This window comes from Leptodactylus fuscus, chromosome 3, assembly GCF_031893055.1.
Source record: "Leptodactylus fuscus isolate aLepFus1 chromosome 3, aLepFus1.hap2, whole genome shotgun sequence".
Classification (NCBI taxonomy): Eukaryota; Metazoa; Chordata; class Amphibia; order Anura; family Leptodactylidae; genus Leptodactylus; species Leptodactylus fuscus.
This window is the reverse complement of record NC_134267.1, coordinates 237,921,864-237,940,919: the sequence shown is the minus strand read 5'-3', so window position 1 is coordinate 237,940,919 and position 19,056 is coordinate 237,921,864. Positions and strand designations below refer to the sequence as shown.

Sequence of the window (19,056 nt, the reverse complement as noted above, 5' to 3'; positions counted from 1 at the left end):
TTAATTTTAAGCACTATATGACACTATATTGCAGTACTATATATTGCATGATATGTTAATATTATGCTTGCACTATATGGTAATATTTAGCCACTGTATAGCAGTAGTATATAGCACTATGTTGCAGTACTATGTATATTGCATGACATGCTAGTATTATACTGACAACATATGGTAATATTATAGCCGCTGTATAGCAGTAGTATATAGCACTATGTTGCAGTACTATATATATTCCATGGTAACATTTTGTAGGTATTCTACGCTAAAAGTACGTGGGAAGTGGAAGCTAGTACAAAAACCACTATAGAACAGTATTATGTCCCTGTACAGTCTGGCACCATAAGGACTGTCCTAGTGTACAGTGATACAGCTCCAGATGATGATGAATTTCCAGGAGGAATAACAGAGGGACAGCAGAGAATAAATGCCCCAGAATGACATAAGATAAGTAAGGGAGGCAGAGATCACATAACTATACAGATAAGACATCGCTAACATTAAAGATTCTTTATTATATATATTTTTTAAACATTTTTGGTCCCTACAAAAAAGCAGCAAACATTAGAACCAGTGGTAAGAGTGTAACAGTAGTAAGACTGAGTATGAGCGCCGGACGTGGAGCATTATATAGGCGACCGTCCAGGAATCCTGGGAGATCTGGAGCAGTAAAGGCTGACGTCTACCGGGATTCAGAAGGCTGCGGCATCGGGAGGCGGCATGCGGCTATACAGCCCAGAGCGACCAATCAGGCGGCCTCACTGCAGGGCGAGAAAAAGACGCGGAAGGTCACAGTCACACGGCGGTAGTATTGTATGTATTGTGTTATATAATCTATGTGCTATATGTTAGGACTTCGCAGATATCCACATTATACTCCTGAGCAACAGCATAGCCCATAATCCAAGCAGGTGCCATACAGTGCGGTATATAGCATACGTCCTGAGAATGAGAAATCATCTTACATGACTTCTTTCTTGAATCTCTTCAAAGCTTCATTGGCTACAAGTTCTGCAAATTTTGGATCCTCTAAACGGATATTGCCAGGCACAGTGAAGGTGAAAGGCTCAGAGTCAAAAAGGTTCACGGTGACAGCGGTCTCAGAAGGTTCCCCCCCACTGCTGGAATAGGCCTGAAAATGAGAAAAATCATCTATATAGATGTGTTGCAATATGCAAGAATATAACTACTATAATACTACTCCTATGTACAAGAATATAACTACTATAATACTGCTCCTATGTACAATAATATAACTACTATAATACTACTCCTATGTACAAGAATATAACTACTATAATACTACCTCCTATGTACAAGAATATAACTACTATAATACTACTCCTATGTACAAGAATATAACTACTATAATACTGCTCCTATGTACAAGAATATAACTGCTATAATACTGCTCCTATGTACAATAATATAACTACTATAATACTACTCCTATGTACAAGAATATAACTACTATAATACTACCTCCTATGTACAAGAATATAACTACTATAATACTACTCCTATGTACAAGAATATAACTACTATAATACTACTCCTATGTACAAGAATATAACTACTATAATACTACCTCCTATGTACAAGAATATAACTACTATAATACTACTCCTATGTACAAGAATATAACTACTATAATACTACCTCCTATGTACAAGAATATAACTACTATAATACTACTCCTATGTACAAGAATATAACTACTATAATACTACTCCTATGTACAAGAATATAACTACTATAATACTGCTCCTATGTACAAGAATATAACTACTATAATATTACTCCTATGTACAAGAATATAACTACTATAATACTGCTCCTATGTACAATAATATAACTACTATGATACTCCTCCTATGTACAAGAATATAACTACTATAATACTACTCCTATGTACAAGAATATAACTACTATAATACTACTCCTATGTACAAGAATATAACTACTATAATACTACTCCTATGTACAAGAATATAACTACTATAATACTACTCCTATGTACAAGAATATAACTACTATAATACTGCTCCTATGTACAAGAATATAACTACTATAATATTACTCCTATGTACAAGAATATAACTACTATAATACTGCTCCTATGTACAATAATATAACTACTATAATACTACTCCTATGTACAAGAATATAACTACTATAATACTGCTCCTATGTACAAGAATATAACTACTATAATACTACCTCCTATGTACAAGAATATAACTAATATAATACTACCTCCTATGTACAAGAATATAGCTACTATAATACTACTCCTATGTACAAGAATATAACTACTATAATACTACCTCCTATGTACAAGAATATAGCTACTATAATACTACCTCCTATGTACAAGAATATAGCTACTATAATACTACTCCTATGTACAAGAATATAACTACTATAATACTACTCCTATGTACAAGAATATAACTACTATAATACTACCTCCTATGTACAAGAATATAACTAATATAATACTACCTCCTATGTACAAGAATATAGCTACTATAATACTGCTCCTATGTACAAGAAAATAACTACTATAATACTACTCCTATGTACAAGAACATAACTACTATAATACTGCCTCCTATGTACAAGAATATAACTACTATAATGCTACTCCTATGTACAAGAATATAACTACTATAATACTGCCCCTATGTACAAGAACATAACTACTATAATACTGCCTCCTATGTACAAGAATATAACTACTATAATACTACCTCCTATGTACAAGAATATAACTACTATAATACTGTCCCCTATGTACAAGAATATAACTACTATAATACTACTCCTATGTACAAGAATATAACTACTATAATACTGCTCCTATGTACAAGAATATAACTACTATAATACTACTCCTATGTACAAGAATATAACTACTATAATACTACTCCTATGTACAAGAATATAACTACTATAATACTACCTCCTATGTACAAGAATATAACTACTATAATACTGTCCCCTATGTACAAGAATATAACTACTATAATACTACCTCCTATGTACAAGAATATAACTACTATAATACTGCTCCTATGTACAAGAATATAACTACTATAATACTGCTCCTATGTACAAGAATATAACTACTATAATACTACTCCTATGTACAAGAATATAGCTACTATAATACTACTCCTATGTACAAGAATATAACTACTATAATACTACTCCTATGTACAAGAATATAGCTACTATAATACTACCTCCTATGTACAAGAATATAGCTACTATAATACTACTCCTATGTACAAGAATATAACTACTATAATACTGTCACTATGTACAAGAATATAACTACTATAATACTACTCCTATGTACAAGAATATAACTACTATAATACTGCCTCCTATGTACAAGAATATAACTACTATAATACTACCTCCTATGTACAAGAATATAACTACTATAATACTACTCCTATGTACAAGAATATAACTACTATAATACTACTCCTATGTACAAGAATATAACTACTATAATACTGCCTCCTATGTACAAGAATATAACTACTATAATACTACCTCCTATGTACAAGAATATAACTACTATAATACTACTCCTATGTACAAGAATATAACTACTATAATACTGCTCCTATGTACAAGAATATAACTACTATAATACTGCCTCCTATGTACAAGAATATAACTACTATAATACTACCTCCTATGTACAAGAATATAACTACTATAATACTACTCCTATGTACAAGAATATAACTACTATAATACTACTCCTATGTACAAGAATATAACTACTATAATACTAATCCTATGTACAAGAATATAACTACTATAATACTGCTCCTATGTACAAGAATATAACTACTATAATACTGTCCCCTATGTACAAGAATATAACTACTATAATACTGCTCCTATGTACAAGTATACTACTCCTATGTACAAGAATATAACTACTATAATACTACCTCCTATGTACAAGAATATAACTACTATAATACTGTCCCCTATGTACAAGAATATAACTACTATAATACTACTCCTATGTACAAGAATATAACTACTATAATACTGCTCCTATGTACAAGAATATAACTACTATAATACTGTCACTATGTACAAGAATATAACTACTATAATACTGCTCCTATGTACAAGAATATAACTACTATAATACTACTCATATGTACAAGAATATAACTACTATAATACTACCTCCTATGTACAAGAATATAACTGCTATAATACTATTCCTATGTACAAGAATATAACTACTATAATACTACCTGCTATGTACAAGAATATAACTACTATAATACTACCTCCTATGTACAAGAATATAACTACTATAATACTGCCCCTATGTACAAGAATATAACTACTATAATACTATTCCTATGTACAAGAATATAACTGCTATAATACTGCTCCTATGTACAAGAATATAACTACTATAATACTGCCCCCTATGTACAAGAATATAACTACTATAATACTACTCCTATATAAAGGAATATAACTACTATAATACTGCTCCTATGTACAAGAATATAACTACTATAATACTGCTCCTATGTACAAGAATATAACTACTATAATACTGCTCCTATGTACAAGAATATAACTACTATAATACTGCTCCTATGTACAAGAATATAACTACTATAATACTGCTCCTATGTACAAGAATATAACTACTATAATACTACCTCCTATGTACAAGAATATAACTACTATAATACTACCTCCTATGTACAAGAATATAACTACTATAATACTACCTCCTATGTACAAGAATATAACTACTATAATACTACCTCCTATGTACAAGAATATAACTACTATAATACTACCTCCTATGTACAAGAATATAACTACTATAATACTACCTGCTATGTACAAGAATATAACTACTATAATACTACTCCTATGTACAAGAATATAACTACTATAATACTACTCCTATGTACAAGAATATAACTACTATAATACTACCTGCTATGTACAAGAATATAACTACTATAATACTACTCCTATGTACAAGAATATAACTACTATAATACTACTCCTATGTACAAGAATATAACTACTATAATACTACTCCTATGTACAAGAATATAACTACTATAATACTACTCCTATGTACAAGAATATAACTACTATAATACTGCTCCTATGTACAAGAATATAACTACTATAATACTGCTCCTATATACAAGAATATAACTACTATAATACTGCTCCTATGTACAAGAATATAACTACTATAATACTACTCCTATATACAAGAATATAACTACTATACTACTAGTCCTATATACAAGAATATAACTACTATAATACTGCCCCTATGTACAAGAATATAACTACTATAATACTGCTCCTATGTACAAGAATATAACTACTATAATACTACCTCCTATGTACAAGAATATAACTACTATAATACTGCTCCTATGTACAAGAATATAACTACTATAATACTACTCCTATGTACAAGAATATAACTACTATAATACTACTCCTATGTATAAGAATATAACTACTATAATACTACTCCTATGTACAAGAATATAACTACTATAATACTACTCCTATGTACAAGAATATAACTACTATAATACTACTCCTATGTACAAGAATATAACTACTATAATACTACTCCTATGTACAAGAATATAACTACTATAATACTAGTCCTATGTACAAGAATATAACTACTATAATACTGCTCCTATGTACAAGAATATAACTACTATAATACTACCTCCTATGTACAAGAATATAACTACTATAATACTACCTGCTATGTACAAGAATATAACTACTATAATACTGCTCCTATGTACAAGAATATAACTACTATAATACTACCTCCTATGTACAAGAATATAACTACTATAATACTACCTGCTATGTACAAGAATATAACTACTATAATACTGCTCCTATGTACAAGAATATAACTACTATAATACTACTCCTATGTACAAGAATATAACTACTATAATACTACCTGCTATGTACAAGAATATAACTACTATAATACTACTCCTATGTACAAGAATATAACTACTATAATACTACTCCTATATACAAGAATATAACTACTATAATACTAGTCCTATATACAAGAATATAACTACTATAATACTGCTCCTATGTACAAGAATATAACTACTATAATACTACTCCTATATACAAGAATATAACTACTATAATACTACTCCTATATACAAGAATATAACTACTATAATACTGCCCCCTATGCGTCTATAGTTGCTTCTGTTGCCCTCTTTAGCACATGGACCTTTGCACTCACGGTAGACACTTGTAATATTCCATTCTTGTCATTCTGGGTGATGTTGGCGAGCTTGGACACCCATCCGAACTGCTCGCTCAGGTCTTCTAGGACACTCGTTGCGTTCAGCATCTTCTCCCGGAACTTCTGCAGTAAGTCGTCGTACTGGCTGGTGAACTTCTCGGCGAGACGGATGGATTCCTCAAACTTCTCCTTCAGTTTTCCTTGCAGTTGGTCTTTCCTCGTACAGTCTGGACATGGAGGAGAGACGTTTCGGCATTGTCATATTATCCTCAGGGCCCCCCTATCCCACAATCATCATCATTTACTTCATCACCGTTCTCCTCCTCCTCACTACCTTTTCCCTCCCTTCCCCCACCCCTGCCCTTACCAATGTTGAGGATCTCCTTGCACTTCTCGCACTTCTCCTTCATCTTCAGGCAGCCGGCGGAGTTCCTCCTCAGTTCCCGGCAGACGGTTTTATCATCTGTAGAATTTCCTGATCGGAAACAGACGGAAAACGTATCACAGGCTGGATCAGTGTGAACAATCACCAAACACTGACACTGAACAGGAACCTGACACCGTGTCTCAAAAAAACCCTAAACTGTACTATATTCTGCAATTTTTACTCAGACTGCTAAGCCTAATATTAGACTGACACTTCTGTAGGTGTTTTATTTTGCAGAAGTCGCTTCCTTTACATCACAGAGAGTATTACAATAGAAGATAACACCTCTATAGATAAGACCACGGATCCATCATGACATCACTACCAACAATAGATGATGTCACAGCTTGTCTCCTCCCTCTTCCTGCACAGAGCATGTCTAGAAAAGTTTACCATAGACCTCAGTGAGTCGTCTCCAGGCTATGGCTATCTGTGGCCATGACTATTCTGCAAGGGGCCCAAGCTGAAGTTTTGCACAAGGACCTTTGGTGACAGCCCTGGATCCACCTGTAATAAACCGTCTGATACAAAGTGGAGACAACTGTATCAGTGCAGACAATGCTCTGTGAGCTCAACAGCCTCCAGATTGATACATTGTAGCAAAGTAGAGAGATGTGTGCGGTGCAGTGGCCATTAGGTACTGCACCATCCTCTGCCCAGTGGGCCAGTGATCAGAGTGCACAACGTGGTGAGGGTCCTTGGGGGCAAAGGTGGTCACAGGGTTAAAGGACTACACCAGGCAGTATCTTTTACCTCTGCCCTCGGTGGCCAGCTGGGCCAGCTGGTTGTGTCTCTCCATCATCTTCTTTGCAGCTTCAAAAAGGGACTCAAAGTTTCCAGGAAAGAAAGGGTCGAAGAGAGTGGAGCGCTCCCTGCGGGTCTGTCTATGGAACGGGAAGTTGAGTCCCTCGAAAGGGAAAGGATTCCACATGGGGGCGCTAAACGAGTGCTGGAACGGACTAGTGACCAAGGGTTTCAAGTGGGCAAAGGCTTTGATACTGTCCTGGAAGAGCTCGTCCACGCTGTCCTCCACGATGCTGTAGCCGTCCTCCAGGTCCTCCAGGGTCATGTGCTGCTGCTCGTCCTGCCTGCTCAGAGTGTCCACCTTCTCCCCATTGATGAAGATGGAAAACGGGGACGTTCTGTTCAGGAAGTCTTCAAACTAGGGAGAGAAGAGATCCTTGGACTAAGAACCTGGACTACTGCTCCAGACTACCAGCCCGGACTACTGCCCCGGACTACTGCTCCAGACTACCAGCCCGGACTACTTCCCCGGACTACCAGCCTGGACTACTGCTGCGGACTACTGCCCCGGACTACCAGCCTGGACTACTGCTGCGGACTACTGCCCCGGACTACCAGCCGGGACTACTGCTTCGGACTACCAGCCTGGACTACTGCCCCGGACTACCAGCCGGGACTACTGCTTTGAACTACCAGCCTGGACTACTGCTCCGGACTACCAGCCTGGACTACTGCCTCCAACTACCAGCCTGGACTACTGCTCCAAACTATCAGCCTGGACAACAAGCCCAGACTATTGCCCCAGACTACTGCTCCGGACTACCATCCTGGACTACTACTCTGGACTACCACCCCAGACTACTGCCCTGGACTACTGCTCCGGACTACCATCCTGGACTACTGCTTCGGAGTACAGCCTGGACTACTGCTCCGGACTACCAGCCTGGAATATTGCTCCAGACTACCATCCTGGACTACTGCTCCGGACTACCAGCCTGGACTAATGCTCTGGACTACCAGCCTGGACTACTGCTCCGGACTACCATCCTGGACTACTGCCTCGGACTACCAGCCTGGACTACTGCTCCGGACTACCAGCCTAGACTAATGCTCTGAACTACCAGCCTGGACTACTGCTCCGGACTACCAGCCTGGACTACTGCTCCGGACTACCAGCCTGGAATATTGCTCCAGACTACCATCCTGGACTACTGCTCCGGACTACCAGCCTGGACTAATGCTCTGGACTACCATCCTGGACTACTGCTCCGGACTACCATCCTGGACTACTGCTCCGGACTACCAGCCTGGACTAATGCTCTGGACTACCAGCCTGGACTACTGCTCCGGACTACCAGCCTGGACTACTTCTCTGGACTACCAGCCTGGACTAATGCTCTGGACTACCAGCCTGGACTACTGCTCCGGACTACCAGCCTGGACTACTGCTCCGGACTACCAGCCTGGACTACTGCTCCGGACTACCAGCCTGGACTACTGCCTCGGACTACCAGCCTGGACTACTGCTCCGGACTACCAGCCTAGACTAATGCTCTGAACTACCAGCCTGGACTACTGCTCCGGACTACCAGCCTGGACTACTGCTCCGGACTACCAGCCTGGACTAATGCTCTGGACTACCAGCCTGGACTACTGCCTCGGACTACCAGCCTGGACTACTGCCTCGGACTACCAGCCTGGACTACTGCTCCGGACTACCAGCCTGGACTACTGCTCCGGACTACCAGCCTGGACTAATGCTCTGGACTACCAGCCTGGACTACTGCCTCGGACTACCAGCCTGGACTACTGCCTCGGACTACCAGCCTGGACTACTGCTCCGGACTACCAGCCTGGACTAATGCTCTGGACTACCAGCCTGGACTAATGCTCTGGACTACCAGCCTGGACTAATGCTCTGGACTACCAGCCTGGACTACTGCTCCGGACTACCAGCCTGGACTACTGCCTCGGACTACCAGCCTGGACTACTGCTCCGGACTACCATCCTGGACTACTGCTCCGGACTACCAGCCTGGACTAATGCTCTGGACTACCAGCCTGGACTACTGCTCCGGACTACCAGCCTGGACTACTGCCTCGGACTACCAGCCTGGACTACTGCCTCGGACTACCAGCCTGGACTACTGCCTCGGACTACCAGCCTGGACTACTGCTCCGGACTACCAGCCTAGACTAATGCTCTGAACTACCAGCCTGGACTACCGCCCCGAACTACTGCTCCAGACTACCACCCCAGACTACTGCCCTGGACTACCAGCCTGGACTACTGCTCCAGACTACCACCCTAGACTACTGCCCCGGATTACCACTCCGGACTACCAGACTGGACTATCACCCTGAATTACCAACCTAGACTCCAAATTACCACCCTGGACTACCACCTTGGACTACTGCCCTGGACTACCATCTCGAACTCCCGCTCCAGACTACTACAGGGCTCCAGCAATCAGAACGTGTAGTGAGAGATTTTAGGAAAGGAAATTAAACAGATGCAGTACACAGTGTGACCACTAGCTGGTACTGCAGAGCATGCGTCTGAGTAAACTTGCCCAAAGATAGAACTTGCCTGAACAGCACATCATGTGGTCAGGGTTGGTATTGCAAGTGAAGGATTTATATCTGAACTATTAAGTACTGAGACCTAATCCAGAGGAATAAGCAGAACTCTCTGCAGCAAATGATCCCTATTACACCCCCACCCCAGGGCTGAGCCCCTCCCCCGCGGTGTGCGGCCCTTTAAGAAAGTGTAGACTCAGGTTTCAAACCCCTGATGTAGCAGAGCTGAGGTGCAATGAGGATCAGATACTGGAAAGCCACAACAAACACATTGCAGGCTGTGATGTCACCGGCTCTGCTACATCCTGCCGTATTGTACACTTACCTGGCGCCCGATCAGGCCGGCGCCGCTCCGGCAGGTCTTGGAGTAGAAGCGCACACAGGTCTGTTTCAGGCAGGGCTTACACTCCTCCCACAGCGCCAGCACAGTGTCATTACAGACCTCCGGGCTCTCCGACAGCTGCTGCTCCGACTCTAGAGCGCTCTTCAGGGCGTCCTGCGGACCGGGGGTGTAGTGACATCATCAGCAGCCGCACTACATCATCTGAAATACTCTGTGCTGCTCTGAGAACCCTCACATAAGATCCCACTCTCCTAAAATACTCTGTGCTGCTCTCATGTAAGATCACACTCTCCTGAAACACTCTGCGCTGCTCTCACACAAGATCACACTCTCCTGAAATACTCTGCGCTGCTCTGAGAACGCTCACATAAGATCACACTCTCCTGAAATACTCTGCGCTGTTCTCACACAATATCAGACTCTCCTGAAATACTCTGTGCTGCTCTCACAGAACATCACACTCTCCCGAAATACTCTGCACTGCTCTCACATAAGATCAGACTCTTCTGAAATACTCTGCACTGCTCTCACACAATATCAGACTCTCCTGAAATACTCTGCTCTGCTCTCATATAAGATCAGACTCCTGAAATACTCTGCACTGCTCTCATGTAAGATTACACTCTCCTGAAATACTCTGCTCTGCTCTCACGTAAGATCACACTCTCCTGAAATACTCTGTGCTGCTCTCACATAAGATCAGACTCTCCTGAAATACTCTGTGCTACTCTCACACAAGATCACACTCTCCTGAAATACTCTGCACTGCTCTCACAGAACATCACACTCTCCTGAAATACTCTGCGCTGCTCTCACAGAACATCACACTCTCCTGAAATACTCTGCACTGCTCTCACATAAGATCAGACTCCTGAAATACTCTGCACTGCTCTCACATAAGATCACAGTCTCCTGAAATACTCTGCACTGCTCTCACATAAGATCAGACTCCTGAAATACTCTGCACTGCTCTCACAGAACATCACACTCTCCTGAAATACTCTGCACTGCTCTCACATAAGATCAGACTCCTGAAATACTCTGCACTGCTCTCACATAAGATCACAGTCTCCTGAAATACTCTGCACTGCTCTCACATAAGATCAGACTCTCCTGAAATACTCTGCTCTGCTCTCACGTAAGATCACACTCTCCTGAAATACTCTGTGCCGCTCTCACATAAGATCACAATCTCATGAAATACTCTGTGCTGCTCTCACACAAGATCACACTCTCCTGAAATACTTTGTGCTGCTCTCCCGTAAGATCACACTCTCCTGAAATACTCTGCGCTGCTGGGTCCCTGCTCCTTCCACTATGTAATTCTCAGACTATGACCATCCCTATAAGGTCAGTATAGGCCTCTCCTCTGAAGTACTCTGTGCTGCTGAGGACCCTGCCTCCTCCCTTGCACTGCTTCTTTCACTATATACAGTAATATATAGATGCTGCCAATCCTCTGTGCTGCTGTGGTGAATCTGACCTCCTTATTCCTCTTGGTTTCCTCCAGTGAGTTGAGGATCTCCTGGTGCTCCTGCCCGGTTTGGTCCATCAGCAGCTTCATCTTCCTCACCCCGTTCAGGGCGTTCTCAAACTGGGCGGTGATGTACTTACTGCCGTCCTCCGAGATCTCTGCGGGGACAAGAGGTGTAGCAGAGCTGAGCTGGTCATCTATCACTATACAGGACAGTACAGATGTAGCAGAGCTGAGCTGGTCATCTATCACTATACAGGACAGTACAGATGTAGCAGAGCTGAGCTGGTCATCTATCACTATACAGGACAGTACAGATGTAGCAGAGCTGAGCTGGTCATCTATCACTATACAGGACAGTAGAGATGTAGCAGAGCTGAGCTGGTCATCTATCACTATACAGGACAGTACAGATGTAGCAGAGCTGAGCTGGTCATCTATCACTATACAGGACAGTACAGATGTAGCAGAGCTGAGCTGGTCATCTATCACTATCATTTGCGGGCTCTGTTTCCTCTCCTCTTTCCCTTGCTGTTGGGGTTCCTCAGGGCTCGGTCCTCGGCCCCCTGCTCTTTTCTCTCTACACAGCCCCCATTGGACAAACCATCGCCAGATTTGGCTTCAGGTACCATCTTTATGCTGATGACACCCAATTATACACATCTTCCCGTGACATCACCCCTGCACTCATTCAGAACACCAGTGACTGTCTCTCTGCTGTCTCTAATATCATGTCCTCGCTCTATCTGAAACTAAATCTCTCTAAGACTGAACTACTACTGTTTCCACCATCTAATAGATCTGTCCCTGATATATCCATTGCAGTCTCAGGCCTTACTATAACTCCTAGGCAGCAGGCCCTCTGCCTTGGGGTCATATTTGACGCAGACCTTTCCTTCACCCCTCATATTGAATCACTCGCACGTTCATGTCACCTCCACCTCAAAAACATCTCCAGAATACGCCCTTTCCTTACCAGAGATACACTAAAGACACTTATTGTCTCTCTGATTCATTCTCGCCTTGACTACTGTAACTCCTTACTAATCGGTCTTCCCCTCACTAAACTCTCTCCTCTACAATCTATTCTGAATGCAGCGGCCAGGCTCATCTATCAGGCTAGACGCTACAGCGAGGCCTCTGGTCTGTGCCAGTCACTACATTGGCTGCCTATTCATTATAGAATAAAATATAAAGTTATTACTCTCATCCACAAGGCTCTCCATAATGCCGCCCCTCCCTATATTTCCTCCCTCATCTCTGTCTACCGCCCAACCCGTGCTCTCCGCTCACTCAATGACCTAACACTTACATCCTCTATTATCAGAACCTCCCACGCTCGTATACAAGACTTCTCCCGAGCTGCACCACTTCTCTGGAATGCTCTACCCCGGACAATAAGATTAACTCCCAACTTCTACAGTTTCAAACGCAAACTAAAGACACATCTTATCAGACAGGCCTATCACAATTCCTAATGCACAAAATTGTCTGAACACTGTATAAGCAATGCCGCCCCTGCTACCTCTTGTGTCACCCCCTCTACCTCATAGATTGTAAGCTCTTTTGAGCAGGGCCCTCAGTCCCATTGTGTGAAATGACGTTCTTTGTTATGTATGTCTGTATCTGAACCCTATAAATTGTACAGCGCTGCGGAGTATGTTGGCGCTATATAAATAAAATGTATTATTATTATTATTATCACTATACAGGACAGTACAGATGTAGCAGAGCTGAGCTGGTCATCTATCACTATACAGGACAGTAGAGATGTAGCAGAGCTGAGCTGGTCATCTATCACTATACAGGACAGTAGAGATGTAGCAGAGCTGAGCTGGTCATCTATCACTATACAGGACAGTACAGATGTAGCAGAGCTGAGCTGGTCATCTATCACTATACAGGACAGTACAGATGTAGCAGAGCTGAGCTGGTCATCTATCACTATACAGGACAGTACAGATGTAGCAGAGCTGAGCTGGTCATCTATCACTATACAGGACAGTAGAGATGTAGCAGAGCTGAGCTGGTCATCTATCACTATACGGGACAGTAGAGATGTAGCAGAGCTGAGCTGGTCATCTATCACTATACGGGACAGTAGAGATGTAGCAGAGCTGAGCTGGTCATCTATCACTATACAGGACAGTAGAGATGTAGCAGAGCTGAGCTGGTCATCTATCACTATACAGGACAGTACAGATGTAGCAGAGCTGAGCTGGTCATCTATCACTATACAGGACAGTAGAGATGTAGCAGAGCTGAGCTGGTCATCTATCACTATACGGGACAGTAGAGATGTAGCAGAGCTGAGCTGGTCATCTATCACTATACAGGACAGTAGAGATGTAGCAGAGCTGAGCTGGTCATCTATCACTATACAGGACAGTAGAGATGTAGCAGAGCTGAGCTGGTCATCTATCACTATACAGGACAGTACAGATGTAGCAGAGCTGAGCTGGTCATCTATCACTATACAGGACAGTACAGATGTAGCAGAGCTGAGCTGGTCATCTATCACTATACAGGACAGTAGAGATGTAGCAGAGCTGAGCGGGTCATCTATCACTATACGGGACAGTAGAGATGTAGCAGAGCTGAGCTGGTCATCTATCACTACGTAGGACAGTACAGATGTAGCAGAGCTGAGCTGGTCATCTATCACTATACAGGACAGTACAGATGTAGCAGAGCTGAGCTGGTCATCTATCACTATATGGGACAGTACAGATGTAGCAGAGCTGAGCTGGTCATCTATCACTATACAGGACAGTACAGATGTAGCAGAGCTGAGCTGGTCATCTATCACTATATGGGACAGTACAGATGTAGCAGAGCTGAGCTGGTCATCTATCACTATATGGGACAGTACAGATGTAGCAGAGCTGAGCTGGTCATCTATCACTATACAGGACAGTACAGATGTAGCAGAGCTGAGCTGGTCATCTATCACTATACAGGACAGTACAGATGTAGCAGAGCTGAGCTGGTCATCTATCACTATACAGGACAGTAGAGATGTAGCAGAGCTGAGCTGGTCATCTATCACTATACAGGACAGTAGAGATGTAGCAGGGCTGAGCTGGTCATCTATCACTATACAGGACAGTACAGATGTAGCAGAGCTGAGCTGGTCATCTATCACTATACGGGACAGTACAGATGTAGCAGAGCTGAGCTGGTCATCTATCACTATACGGGACAGTAGAGATGTAGCAGAGCTGAGCTGGTCATCTATCACTATACAGGACAGTAGAGATGTAGCAGAGCTGAGCTGGTCATCTATCACTATACGGGACAGTAGAGATGTAGCAGAGCTGAGCTGGTCATCTATCACTATACAGGACAGTACAGATGTAGCAGAGCTGAGCTGGTCATCTATCACTATACAGGACAGTACAGATGTAGCAGAGCTGAGCTGGTCATCTATCACTATACAGGACAGTAGAGATGGAGCAGAGCTGAGCGGGTCATCTATCACTATACGGGACAGTAGAGATGTAGCAGAGCTGAGCTGGTCATCTATCACTATACGGGACAGTAGAGATGTAGCAGAGCTGAGCTGGTCATCTATCACTACGTAGGACAGTACAGATGTAGCAGAGCTGAGCTGGTCATCTATCACTATACAGGACAGTACAGATGTAGCAGAGCTGAGCTGGTCATCTATCACTATACAGGACAGTAGAGATGTAGCAGAGCTGAGCTGGTCATCTATCACTATACGGGACAGTACAGATGTAGCAGAGCTGAGCTGGTCATCTATCACTATACGGGACAGTAGAGATGTAGCAGAGCTGAGCTGGTCATCTATCACTATACAGGACAGTACAGATGTAGCAGAGCTGAGCTGGTCATCTATCACTATACGGGACAGTAGAGATGTAGCAGAGCTGAGCTGGTCATCTATCACTATACAGGACAGTACAGATGTAGCAGAGCTGAGCTGGTCATCTATCACTATACAGGGGAGTACAGATGTAGCAGAGCTGAGCTGGTCATCTATCACTACGTAGGACAGTAGAGATGTAGCAGAGCTGAGCTGGTCATCTATCACTATACAGGACAGTACAGATGTAGCAGAGCTGAGCTGGTCATCTATCACTATACAGGACAGTACAGATGTAGCAGAGCTGAGCTGGTCATCTATCACTATACAGGACAGTACAGATGTAGCAGAGCTGAGCTGGTCATCTATCACTATACAGGACAGTACAGATGTAGCAGAGCTGAGCGGGTCATCTATCACTATACAGGACAGTAGAGATGTAGCAGAGCTGAGCTGGTCATCTATCACTATACAGGACAGTAGAGATGTAGCAGAGCTGAGCTGGTCATCTATCACTATACAGGACAGTACAGATGTAGCAGAGCTGAGCTGGTCATCTATCACTATACAGGACAGTAGAGATGTAGCAGAGCTGAGCTGGTCATCTATCACTATACAGGACAGTACAGATGTAGCAGAGCTGAGCTGGTCATCTATCACTATACAGGACAGTACAGATGTAGCAGAGCTGAGCTGGTCATCTATCACTATACAGGACAGTAGAGATGTAGCAGAGCTGAGCTGGTCATCTATCACTATACAGGACAGTAGAGATGTAGCAGAGCTGAGCTGGTCATCTATCACTACGTAGGACAGTACAGATGTAGCAGAGCTGAGCTGGTCATCTATCACTATACGGGACAGTACAGATGTAGCAGAGCTGAGCTGGTCATCTATCACTATACAGGATGTATTGTATTGTATGTACTTGCGCAGTCTTGTGTTGTTCTGCACTAGATGGCGGCATTATTTGGGGTGCCCATGAGATATGAGGTATACTCACGTTTCAGGCTCTCTGGGGGGAGGAGACCCTCAGTGACCCCGAGCAGGACGACCACCGGGAGGAGGTAGAGGACGAAAGACCTCATGTCTGCAGGCCAGCTGTAATAATAAGAGCATAGGAAGATGATGAAGAACGAGGCGGACTACAAGGACCAGCAGTCCATATAACACAACATAACACATGTATACACTGCAGGACTGTTATATAACCCCAGTGCCCTCCTTCTGCCCACCCTACATTTCTATGCATCGGGTCATGAACATAATACGAGAACTACAGTGAAGACTGACACACGATCCAGCCGGGGAGATGGAAGGACAGACACAGCAGAGCCAGAAGAGCACTAGGACTACTCACTATTCTGATTTTATTAGTATCCCCCCCATATTACATAATGTCGTCCCCCGCTTCCGGGGGAAAGTCACAGTGCGGAGGAAAACAGATGTGAGTTATGTAAGATCTTCCCAGAAACTGAAGTCACATCATTACTGGTACAAGGTGTGGGAGAGACGTCTCAGCCCAGAGGAGGCGCCGGGAGGAAGGAAACCTCCTGTAACATATACAACTGCTCTCTGGTATCAGTCATGTCAGGCAGATACTGACACAGGACAGGTCAATACTATCAGAGGATACTATTGGGTAGTGTACCTCCTGGAGACAGATCAGTAACCGCCAGACATGACACCACTGTGTTATCTGTGGTGTTACATAGGACTGCCGGTGACATCTACTACATTACCTGTATATAGAGAGTTATCACTGTGTTATCTGTGGTGTTACATAGGACTGCCGGTGACATCTACTACATTACCTGTATATAGAGAGTTATCACTGTGTTATCTGTGGTGTTACATAGGACTGCCGGTGACATCTACTACATTACCTGTATATAGAGAGTTATCACTGTGTTATCTGTGGTGTTACATAGGACTGCCAGTGACATCTACTACATTACCTGTACTCAGAGAGTTATCACTGTGTTATCTGTGTGTTACATAGGACTGCCGGTGACATCTACTACATTACCTGTATATAGAGTGTTATCACTGTGTTATCTGTGGTGTTACATAGGACTGCCGGTGACATCTACTACATTACCTGTATATAGAGAGTTATCACTGTGTTATCTGTGGTGTTACATAGGACTGCCGGTGACATCTACTACATTACCTGTATATAGAGAGTTATCACTGTGTTATCTGTGGTGTTACATAGGACTACCGGTGACATCTACTACATTACCTGTACTCAGAGAGTTATCACTGTGTTATCTGTGGTGTTACATAGGACTGCCGGTGACATCTACTACATTACCTGTACTCTGTGGATACTGTGCAAACAAGCAACTTGGAAATGACAATATCAACTCTTCTACATTCTATGTAATTGTATACAATGTATCCAATTTAATGCAAAATAAAATAAAAATAATAATAATAATAATAATGTATCTGCTGTATACAGTTTATATAAGATGTTGTGCTGTATCCCGGGGCACTGGTTACTGATATTGTACACTGCTGCAGAACATGTCAGTGCTATATACAAAGCCTATACATTATAACAAGCTGCTGAATGACATATTATTGCAATATCATATCAATCTTAAATAGTTATACAAGGTTTCCCTGTCACAATACAGTGAGCAGACTGTCTATATCCCTCAGAGCACCAGGACACAGACTCTCTCCTTACCTGACAGACGTCTGACTGTCTAATATGTGAGTGCAGGATCTGCAGCCGGTCCTGAGATGCTGGTATATATATATATATATATATATATATATAGGGCCTCCTATCCTCAATGTAGAGGATCCTGAGTCATCAGCAAGGAATGCACCAGCAGCAGCAAACAGTCTGCAGAGCTTTCTGGAAGAGAGTCTGAGCTCAGAGGTGCAGTACAGCCACAGGACCCCTAGAGGGCAGGCTGGAGACTGCAATACCTTACAATGTGAGCGCAGTACTGGCAGCAGCCACTAGAGGGCCTGCAGGAGATTTCTAGGCATCATTTCTGTGAAAAGGTCTTATAATTGTAGAAACATCTTATTTGTGTTATTGTCACGTGACTGCAGGGACAGACTCACACCAGTGTGCAAAAGCACCGGCCCTAAGTAAATGTCACCACTTACGAAACCGCTTTCTACATTTCAAAATCCTTTTGTGTGGATTGAGCAACGGATGACTCGATTCTTCACCAAAAAACAATCCGAATTAACTCTCTGGAAACTTTTACTTTATTTTGCTTGCAATGAAAAAACACAAAAGAGAATGAAAAAAAAAGTCACATCATTGATCATTTTACACAAAACTCCAGAAATGGTG

At 42.3% G+C, this 19,056-nt stretch overlaps 1 protein-coding gene across 4 annotated transcripts; it reads right to left on the bottom strand.

The window, feature by feature from the left end:
• Positions 1-497: 497 nt before the first annotated feature.
• Positions 498-18,619, bottom strand: CLU (clusterin). Of its 4 annotated transcripts, none has more exons than XM_075269334.1 (9): positions 18,430-18,619; positions 16,735-16,832; positions 11,912-12,060; positions 10,411-10,581; positions 7,515-7,923; positions 6,702-6,809; positions 6,332-6,561; positions 966-1,132; positions 498-761 (listed from the first exon to the last, which is right to left on the bottom strand). In XM_075269334.1, the coding sequence occupies exons 2-9, from the start codon at positions 16,817-16,819 to the stop codon at positions 749-751; spliced, it is 1,332 nt and encodes a 443-aa protein (XP_075125435.1). In that variant the 5' UTR covers positions 16,820-16,832; positions 18,430-18,619; the 3' UTR covers positions 498-748. The 4 variants fall into 4 exon arrangements, with proteins under 4 accessions (XP_075125435.1, XP_075125432.1, XP_075125434.1 ...); XM_075269331.1 differs by lacking the exon at positions 18,430-18,619 and adding an exon at positions 17,092-17,155; XM_075269333.1 differs by lacking the exon at positions 18,430-18,619 and adding an exon at positions 17,025-17,073.
• Positions 18,620-19,056: the final 437 nt, after the last annotated feature.

Bases quoted from the DNA above. Each gene is read 5' to 3' on its own strand.
- CLU (XM_075269331.1), bottom strand. From the start codon at position 17,120: ATGGGGGGGATACTAATAAAATCAGAATA. The intron at 7,924-10,410 runs GTAAGTGTACAA...TTCTCTCCCTAG, and splicing joins CCGGCCTGATCGGGCGCCAG to TTTGAAGACTTCCTGAACAG. The intron at 1,133-6,331 runs GTGAGTGCAAAG...TCTCATTTTCAG, and splicing joins GAATATTACAAGTGTCTACC to GCCTATTCCAGCAGTGGGGG.